Source organism: Cupressus sempervirens, chromosome 4 (genome assembly GCF_028749045.1).
Source record: "Cupressus sempervirens isolate cs-2001-9-10 chromosome 4, ASM2874904v1, whole genome shotgun sequence".
Taxonomy (NCBI): Eukaryota; Viridiplantae; Streptophyta; class Pinopsida; order Cupressales; family Cupressaceae; genus Cupressus; species Cupressus sempervirens.
In genome coordinates, this window is record NC_143121.1 from 225,825,519 (window position 1) to 225,836,465 (window position 10,947).

General features: G+C 34.8%; 1 protein-coding gene across 1 annotated transcript; it reads left to right on the plus strand.

The window, feature by feature from the left end:
* The first annotated feature begins 1,289 nt into the window (after positions 1-1,289).
* On the plus strand, positions 1,290-8,882 carry LOC149560817 (membrane-anchored ubiquitin-fold protein 1-like). Its single transcript, XM_089824836.1, has 3 exons — positions 1,290-2,136; positions 7,937-8,107; positions 8,278-8,882. The coding sequence occupies exons 1-3, from the start codon at positions 2,007-2,009 to the stop codon at positions 8,331-8,333; spliced, it is 357 nt and encodes a 118-aa protein (XP_089680962.1). The 5' UTR covers positions 1,290-2,006; the 3' UTR covers positions 8,334-8,882.
* Positions 8,883-10,947: the final 2,065 nt, after the last annotated feature.

Sequence of the window (10,947 nt, forward strand, 5' to 3'; positions counted from 1 at the left end):
AACCCTCACCTAGCGGGTCCCTTGTTGATTTGAAGCCCACCCCCTTGGATAAAAAAGGGAGACATGATAAAGGGAAAGGGAAGGAACCAGAGGAGTTGGAGGATGAGGGGAGAGGGGCTAGGACGAGGTTGGGGAGGTTAGCACAGTCCAATGCTAAGAGGAAACTAAAAGCTGGGGCCTCGCAAGAGGAAGAGTTAGATTTAGAGGACACAAGCTGCCCCAAATGAAGGATGAAATAAAAGGCATCAAATTTTGGGGAGGGGAGAATGGAGGAGGGGTAGGAGGAGATTTTAGATTCTTCTAGATCTAGTTTGGAGGAGGGGGGGAAGGAGAAGAAGGAGGTGTTGCATGTTTCGGCTACCATAGGGAAGGGGTGTGTGGACCTTAACTCAGGACCAGTTTCTTGAAATAGTGGATAGGGTGCCCTCCCCTATAACGATTTCCTCCCCTGTTAGGGTTTCTTCTATGGATAACACTAACCCCCCAATTGTGTAGGATGTCACTATGGCGCAGGTGGATGACTTTCCTAGCAACATGCAGGAGGTCAACATGGAGATTAGGAAGCCAGTTGGCAATGAGGTGTGGGAAAGAATTCATGCGCTGGAGGACATAATGCATCTTTTGACAAAGTTCACTATCAAAGTGACTCATGCGACTACCACCACACTTCACCTGCTTAAAGACATGGAGGGAGATCTGCTAAAGGAGGACTCCAAAATGTCATTTGACTTCCTTGCAGAAGATTGGACTAACATCCTCCTAGGGAGGAAGGAGGCTAAGAAGCCTTAATGACGTTTTCCTTTTGGTTTCTCATGCTGGTTATCTATTGGTTGTTGAACCTATTGAACTTAGCTGGGTTTAAGGTTGTTATGCCTTTGTTTATATATTTCTGTAGCTTTTCTAGTTTTAATACAGATAGTATGTATAATCAGGCCTGTTGATACTATTTTAATTATGCTTCCAAACTATGTTTTTATTTTTTAAGTGGTAAGGGGTAGTTTTGGTTGTTGTTTCTACTAGTAGTTGACCAATTTGTCTGTTTAAGGGCCAACCCCCTCGTTTTGGCTGCTTTTAATTCAAAACAAATGAACCTATAAGTTTTTACTAAGACCTTTGACTAGAAAACTAACATAAGATTAACTCCCTAAAACTTATACCTAACATATAATTTAAAATACAACATATAAAAAATTTGATTAAAAAAATTTCTATCATATAATTATGATATTATTTTAAAAAAATCAATATTACATCTAGAAATATCTCAAATTCCAATTTTTTAAAAAAAGATGTCCATACTTGAAATCAATAAAGCAAAATATTAATCCTAGGCCTGAAACTATAGTCTAAAGCACTATTATATATAGGTTTTTGACCATACCAGATTTAGATAAATATTGAAATTGAATTAATCTGTGAATAAGTTAGCTTAGAAATCCAGCAATCATGAATGCATTAGAATATTGAAGGCTAATAAGATAAATTATTGCATCAATAATTTGTTGGATTCAGCGGGTCTCTCGACAAAAACTATAATATAAAATAATCTTCATGGATCTAGCAACTGTTGGTCTGGGTTCGCTTTGTCCTGCAAAACCGCGTTTGATGGCATCAAAATCTAGTTAAAATCATGCGTTTTAGCAGCCTTACATTTCATTTAAAACCTAAGTCTGAAATATTCGATGGTTTTCGATTCGATTTATTCCCAATATAGTGGATCTGCTAGGAACAAAAAGAAGGGGGAAACTATTTTACCTGGGTTTTTAAAATGGTTGAATTTGGTTGCAGAGTGAGATCAAAGTCTTTAATCTCGTAAAATAGGAAGTGGGCTTGTTTTGGATGAATGTTTGAAGCCTCCAAGGACCTGTGGTCGTAATGTGATAAAAGGATTTTTTATATGTATTTTTTTCTTTCCCTTTCAAAATTGTTTTGAGGTCTCTCAATAGGTTTTAAAGGCCGTCTGGATCTTTTGTGTGCTCAATTGGGATCTGAGGATTTGAGAAATCATGTCTGGGGAAGAGTATTTGGAGCTCAAGTTTAGACTACCCGATGGTACAGATATAGGCCCTAGGAGATATCTGTCTGCTACCACTGTTGCAACTTTGAAGGAAAGCATTCTCGCACAATGGCCAAAAGGTATTTTCTAAATCCCAATTGCTAAAATTATAGGGATGTACTTTGAATCTGTACTAAACTAAGGGATCTTTTTAATGTAGATCAGTGTTTATTTACTTACAGATTTTATGTTTGGTATTCTGTAAAATTCATAAATTTTTATATATGTGTCAGATCTAAGATCGTAAAATTATACCAACATGTAGGTTTTAAGAAAAGGAAAATGATAGGTTTCCTTTGGGTCTTATAGAGTTAAGGATTGGATGGTCGCTGGATAGACAGATATAAGAATCATGAAAGATAGCTAGCCGAATTGCGTTTTTTGATGTTATAGATCTGTCGGTATGTGGACACAGGTTAATCTCAAGTTTTTGGGTTTCCAGTTGTGTCCATTAGAGCTAAATACTGAAGGGATGGAAAACATACAGATATAAATGATGCAAATTAGTATTGCCTATTGGACCACATTGTTTTTTGGTGCCATGTACCTTCTTCTATGTGGAGATTTACGCACTTTTAATGGATGTGTACAACGTTGTGCATGTAGATTAACATTAATTCTTTTACTTGAGATAGGGTCAAATAGAATCAAAGATTGATTATGCACTAAGCAGGTACATATATATGAAAACTAAGTTCACTTGTTAGCTCTAGTTGTGTTTTCTATGTCATGGAACTGGTGACATTGTGGAAAATTATTAGTTTGTCACCAATACGTGTTAAGTTGTGTAATATACTAAATAGAATACAGTCAATTTATGTTTTTATTTGCTGGTCTAGTGCCGGTGGAGCTAATTATTGAATAGCTATTGATGGGGGCAGATTAAAGTTATAAAAGCTAGGCTTGTGAGATCAAATTGTTATTCTGACATGATGGATCTTGTGGCATATGGATGGTTTCTATTTTGTTGGCAGTGCTTGAACTTTGTGATACTAGCTAAATAGATTAATCTTGACTTATTTGAAATATTGGAATCCAATAAAACTTAGGATTGAATGGATCTTGAACAGACACAGAGATCAATGATGAATAAAATTCAGAAAAATAATGAACAATAATTCTGGTTGTTGGTTGTGGTTTTAAATGTTTTGGATTCGGTGGTGTGTGGAGAAGTATGTTTTTATTTTCAATGCACATAATTGCATAAATAGAAGAGCCAGCTTTTGTATTTGTCTGGTTCTGATAGAGCTGTGGATTCAACAGATGTGGAATAGTCTAGATATTGAAACGTCACATTTATTGTGCCCAAATTGGCCTATTTGATTGTGGAAATAGATGAATTCTAACTTTTTCTTGTTTGGATACCTTAGAGCTAAGGATAAAATGTGCGGTAGATATAAACAGAGGTAAAGGATAATATTTAGCAGCACTATTAGGTTAAAATGATTTCTTGTGGTGTTATGGATATGATGGAATGTTTTGAATTGTGTATTTGTGATCTCTTTTATACTTTGGTCCAGTAGAAGGGTTAGATTGGGTGTTGAGAAGACACAGAGATAAATGATTGAAATCAGCATTGATTGTTGAATTGGATTCAACAGATGTGGAATAGTCTAGATATTGAAATGTCACATTTATTGTGCCTGAATTGGCCTATTTGATTGTGGAAATAGATGAATTCTAACTTTTTCTTGTTTGGATACCTTAGAAGTTAGAGCTATAAGGATCAAATGGGCGGTAGATATAAACAGAGGTAGAGGATAATATTTAGCAGCACTATTAGGTTAAAATTATTTCTTGTGGTGTTATGGATATGATGGAATGTTGAGAATTGTGTATTTGTGAGCTCTCTTATACCTTGGTCCACTAGAAGGGTTAGATTGGGTGTTGAGCAGACACAGAGATAAATGATGGAAATCAACATTGATTGTTGAATTTGAGTTTTATTTAGAGACATACGATTTCCACAGTCCACATTGATTGAATTTGAGAGCTTCTGGATATAACTGTGTGTATGCTTTTGTATCAACATTGCGAATCATACATATCCGTGAAGCAGCTGAAGGAGGAGATGGCCGTCCTGAATAACCACTTGAACAATGCCAGCAAGTTTTCCCTGAAAATCATGCATGCCTGTGCTACTACGCTCTTTTCCGGCAGGGTAAAGTCTCTAGTGGTGACATTTCTCAGGAGGAGGGTGCTAGGGAGCTCTTTAGGTTCCTAAATGACGAATGGGCAGATATTTTGCTGTCCAAGAGGCTGGGTCATGGAAATTAATGTTGCTGCCTATGTGGTGCCTGCTTAACAAGTCTGCTAGCCCTTTGGGCAGTTTTACTTTTGGTTTTGGTTTTGTTAATAGTGGTTTAAGCCTATACTCTTGCCCTACATGGCATGTTATGCTGTTTAATATTTATTCACCGTTGGACTTCCGTACTTTTATGCTGGTTATTTTGATGAATGTTTTTGATAATATGTGGCTGCTTAATACCTTTCAGAAACTTGTTTTTGATAGAGGTAGTCTGTGATTTTGAATCTGAATTTTCACATTTTTGATGCCATTAATATGCTTCTAAGAGTGCTATGATTGTACCACGGGCCTGCACCCTCTTGCTGTTGCTTTTTTCAAAAAACATTGGGAATCATACTCAATGAATCATCATTAGGATAAAGTGAGCTAAAGAAGAAAAAAGTACCTCATTCATGATCAGGAATATGTATTTCCCAAAAAGCTTTTAGACGAGTAAAACAATTGATTTTATCTGTATTTTGAGTGAGCCACATCATTCATCATTTTGAAAATGTAGTTCTGGTAAATGCCTTCTAACCTTGAATTGCTTTTTGAGGAAACAAATCTATCGGTATGCAAATAATTATGCTTTCATGCCAATGCCTATATGGTAGTGTGAATACATAGTATTGCTTGTGGAGCCCAATTGTTTTTTGATGGTGCAGGATCTGTTGTTAAGTGGATTGTTCTGTTTTTATTGGTTGTGCCTGTATTAGTTAGTGTTTGTGCAGTTTCCAGTATAGGTGGATGCAACAAAGAATCGAGTTTGAATAGTCTTGCATTTGGTACTGGTTCAGTGCTCTTTCTCTTTCAGCTTTGGTGTATGATTGATTAAAGGTTCAGGTCTACAGATTTTGTTGAATTGCTAGCACTAATTTTTGTGGTGCTTCGTGACATTCTGGGGAATTAGTTTCCCAATGTTTAGACAAGATTATCCTCGATTGTGTCTTTTTTAGGGAAAAGTGTTAGCATGAATATGAAATGCCATATCTTAATTTATTTTCTTCTTAAAACAATCATAAAAGATCCTATGATGTATTGCACTGCAGAAGCTAGATTGCATTTATTGTAGATACCAACTCTGAAGTCTAACTTTTTTCTGCCGCTCTGTTTGGCTGTGGTATGTCACAGCTTGAAAAAATTCTTGGACAGCTTGATTTAGAAGTGGTTGCAGTTGAATTTTTACATTTTTCTCTTACACTAATTTAAAACATTTGAAAACAGTGCAAATCAAATTTTGTACAAATCAGCACAATTGAACGATTGTCATGGGCAGTGCAGCATACAAACGTGCTGGTTTATGGGTCTCATCAGTTTTGCATTCCATATGACTAGTTTTATAGTATTGGATTCTCTCCACTTTGTATGGGATGGGTATAGATCAACAAAGGGGAGGTCAGAATAGGCCAAGTTATTCTTTTGCAGAATGTCTTGAAATAGGTAATTTTTATAATGTGGAAACACATCTTTTTGTTAAATGAAAATAAGAAATATTTTAATGTAGCTTGTAGAGAACAACTTAAGCAGAATGCATAAAATTGTGTCAAATTATTTTTCAAATAGTACACTTTAGGTTTGTTTATTAGATGTCGAGAAGTTTATTGTCTTGATAGAGTGGATTTTTTCTCAAGAGTGCTTGATAGCGATTTTGACCTTAATATTGCATAGGCTGGAGTTGTCTCGTGACTATGCTCAAGGTTTTAATGTTAACCTGTTGCAGATTTTCTAATATAAAGCACTATTAGATCTGTTGAAATTTCTCCTTCCTGATCACAGTCATGGTGACAGGAGGTACTCTTTCGGAATTTGAATTTACAAACCAAATGGTGTGTATCTTTGATAAGTTCTTAATTGTTTTTCTTATGTATTGTCCAACTATCAATTGAGTATCAGGAATGCTGATTTTCTTCAAAATGGAATCCAGAAGATTTCTGAACTGGGATGCATAGTATATATCAAAGTAAATGCTGATTACTTGTATTTTTATTCACTAGTTCCCAGAATTTTTGAAAGTAGAAAGTACTTGATAAGAACAGCATCTTTGAGATATTGACTATTGCATTTTCTTGGATTTCATAAAATTAATTTGTATTTATTTCATATTAGACTTCCTTTTTGTTGATTACTATTTGATTTCTTTTGTTTGACATGAATTTTATGAGTTCAGTTTGTATAAGGACTTAATTAGTTTTGGTAGCATATGATTACTTATTGTTTCGTTGGTTACCACATATTGAGTGCCTTACATGGAACTAGCTGAAGGGATGGCCATTGATGTATTCCTCTATTCCTCATTTATTGTTGTATATTCTATGTAGACATTAAATTCCTCAGATGGAAAGTGCTTTAGTGTGGAGGGTTATCTTTCAAATTATGTGTAGTACATGGAATGCCATCATTCGTGCTACCATGTCAGGGGTGGGAAAAGAAAGATGCATCAATGAGAAGTAACGACTGAACAGGGTAGTTTGGGAAAAACTGAGAAATGGGAAGAAGTAGATGGCAGGTGATCATAAAGTGGCAAACAACCAGAGTTTGTGAAGAAATCAGGGCATTTATTATATTGAAAAATACGAGCATCTTATATTTTACACTAAGTTGCCAAATTGGGAATGGGAACGGGTATGGGTTTGTGGGTATGAAACGTTGCTGCGGCAGATTTCTTTTGAGAGGTTGGGTATGTTTTTGGTAGGTTCATATATGTGTGTGTGTGCAGCTAAAAAATAGAATTAAATTTAGAATGACCATTACAATTTTCAAATTCTGAAATGTTTCATTCTAATTTAAATTCAGGTTTCTGTATCAAAAAAATCAAGCCAGAATCTCATGGTAGATAAGCTCAGAGTTCACTAATCAGCAGTCTAGGTCTTAAAATATTTAAAAGATCAAAGTAGAATCCCTAAACATTTTGGCATTTAAAAACGAAATCTTAGATGTGTACCCAAAGGAGATTTGTTTCAGAATCCAATTCCTGTACGTTTTGTACCTGGAATCGCAAGGAAAAGTCCCACGATTCAGCAACTTAGATTTTAGGCATTCATTTTAAATAATTTGGTATTATTTTGAATCAGTGAATGAGAATTTAATGATTATTTTAAACTATTTGATTGGAGTAATTGAGTGTGCAGAGGCAGAGTGGTCTGTACTTGATCATAGTTGTGCTTGAGGGAACCAAAGATTGCCTTTCTCACATTTCTGTTACAAATCCATGTAAATCATTTCACTTCTGTTTGTTAGAGTGCTAAACCTAAGCACTTCATGACATGGTATATGGTATGATTGCATACTGCAAGAAAAAAATCTATTAACTTGTGTTTTATAAGTTATAACCCCTCAGATTCTTTGTTTATGTGCTTAAATACATATCCTTTTGTCTTTTATGTATAAGATATGTTAAGAGTAATGGTATGGATGGTAAAAAGAATCTGGAAGGAATAATATACATTCTGCATCTCTCTGAAATCTGAATGGATGCATTCTTGAAGGACCTTGCTTCTTGGATTTCATCAATGAATGATCTCCCTATCTGACATTTCTGAGTTACTTCGTGCTTTTTGTAGAAAGCTTAATATTTCATCCTTTCATTGTTACAGAGAAAGAAAATGGTCCAAAGACCACCAATGATGTGAAATTGATCAATTCTGGAAAGATATTAGAAAACAACAAAACTCTAGGGGAGTGCAGGGGTCCAATATGTGATCTACCTGGTGGAGTTATAACCATGCATATTGTTCTACGACCACCGTCAGCTGAAAAAGGAAATGGTACGAAATACCTCTTCGGTTCTTCCAATCAATTCCCATCCAAAGACAGTTGGAATTTGAACTGGATTTGCTCTGTTTAATGTTTGAAGTGTTTGAAAGAGATTTTTTTCTTTTCATTTTAATTATTTTTCCCATCTAAAATCTGATTTAAGTTTGTCTGCACTGGACAGAAAAGCAGCCTTCAGACATGCCAAAAGACAACAAATGCTCATGCACAATTCTATAGAATGACATTACTCATGAGGAAATCTGACTTCAAGTAAATACAATCTCCATATTTGATTTCACTCATTGAAAACAGAAGTGGCACGTTCATGAGATATATTTGTTGGATGCCAGCTCCAGCAACTGATTTTTTCAGCACCAAAAGGTGACTCAGTGTTCTGTAGGATGATAGATTATACCAGAAGCTGGCATTCATTGGAAATGTAAGGTGTTAAGCTCATTTTCAATCAAGGCTTCCTCTGGTAAATCTCATTAATATATATATTTTTGTAGTCAAGGAACACAAATGTGAAAAATGCATTTTTCAAATATGTTTCTGCCGCTTTACTTATTCTGTGAGGGTGTTGAGGAAGGCTATACTTTGGTATTATTGTAGTGATAGTAATTTTAAGTTGCATATTAGTCTATGCAAAGATGTACAAACTTGGAAAGTGATTGCGTTTTGACTGAGGAAATTTAGGTCCATTGCAATCATAATAGTGAAAGTTGCAATAAAAGTGAGGTTGTTTAAAATACTAGCAATATAAAATATCCAGTTAATTTTTCTCTATATATTATATAACCTGAAGTTTTGTATATCATATCTTGTTTATATTAATCTATTGAAGAACCCTTTTCTCAGCATTGGACTGGGTAATAGACTTCATGGCACATTATTGAAGTTCAGAACTGTTAGTGGAAAGCGACTATATTAATCCGGCAGGCACAAACCCATAAAGATTTTAATGAAAGCCATTTTTTTTCTTAAGTGCATATGCTTATAACTATGCTACATCTTGGATAACATGATTCATGATTGTGTTTGCTTTGAGGAAAAATGGTGTTTCAAAGTGTTTTTCTTATAACGTGATGAAGTTGGTGCTCAAAAGCATATACTTTGTTTTATGAGGTCTCACTCTCATTTATTCTCCACAGATAGTTTATCAGGCTTATTTCCTCTAGCCATGGTCACCTCTGTGTCGAAAAATATCAGAAGGATCTTGTTCCTCTTCCTGCAACTAGATCTTTTTCCCAAAAATATTAGAGGGCCCTCATGCCCAGAACATTTATGCACTTCACTGATGTCAGGTTGTTTATGTCTTTGGTGCCCTCGAGTTTATTTTACCAGGTGTGGATATCTTGTTGCTAGCTCTTTTAGTGTTTGGGTCTGAGTATTGGATGAGTTATTGGTCTAAGTACCAAATTATATATATTATAAAATTTAATTTGCAGTTTAACTATGATCATCAGATATCATTTTTGTTCAAATATGTGTTTCGATTAACAACAGCTGTCACTTATTAAAATTGTTGAAAAATTAACTATTTTGTTTTAACACAAATCCTTCTTGTTTAAAATAGTTTTTGGAAAGCAAGAGTGGGTTCAATTTATATTTGCATTTGTGTAAACGTTCTATAAGGATTATTATAAAATCTTTAATTTCACCAATGACTGAACCTAGTACCAGTACAGGCAATCCTGCAAATATATTGGTCCCCTAGATTGTGTAGCTTACACATCAGGTCCAACATGCAAGTCATTTAATTCATTGGCATTCAATCCCTAAAATCTGGAGGGTCTTAGTAACTACCTTGCCACATGGGTTTTACAACAATCATAATGATTCATGTGATGACATCCACTTCATGCAGTGCATTAGTTTCATAGTAGAGTATCAAATCATAGGTCCTGGAGTATGATAGGATTTGTGTACAGTTTATGCTATTTGGGACGTATGAGTCGTGGTTGGTGGGAAAATAAATGAATTAATGGTTGTTGATATTGTGCTTATTCTCTGGAGACTTTTCTTTTGCTTTACATCGCCAACGTTTCATTTGAAAGAAATATACATGCACCCTTGCTTGGTTGCAATATCTTTAGTGGCAACAGTGAATTTATTCACTTTGATTTCATTCAATTTTTATTGTGTGCTATTAATGATTTGGCTTCGCTGCACATGATTCAGAATGGTGTCTTGTTCCTTTGTGTGGGTGTTGTTTGTAATATATTTTCTTTCAGTAACTGCATTGTTTGTGCCCTATGCGATTCTAACATTTGATAAATGGAATTTGAATGGTGATTGATTATGGCTTTCTCTACATATCATTCTTTTTATTGAATAAAGAAAACGATTAAAATATTTTACATAAAAGAGCAACCAAACCTTGCCAAAATAGAACTGACTAAAATAAGTTGAACAATGATTAGCAGTTAATGAGGCTAAACAGCTCCAAAGAGCTACAACCACAACATTCAGCTACATTATAATGTGCGAATGGATCTCTCTCCTACTTACATTTTCAACAGTAAAGAAGGCAATGCTGAATAGTTTAAGACGGTTGAATATAAATGCACAGATTTTGACAATCATTGGTTCATGTGAAACGTAGGTAATCATTATTATAATATGTGTGTACTTAAAGGGTTTATTGTATGAAAACAAATAGTAAATAAGTTTTCTAGACAATAATGCTTTAGCAATTAAAAAACAGTGCACCCTTATACATGTTTTGTCCAGGTCCATTTAGTGTCTCGTAGTGAAATTTAGGCATATGTACTATATGCTTCTAAGCATATATTTAGCTAAATATGAAGTCAATAGCCTGCGCCAGCATTGATTGTTTGTTTGAAATTTT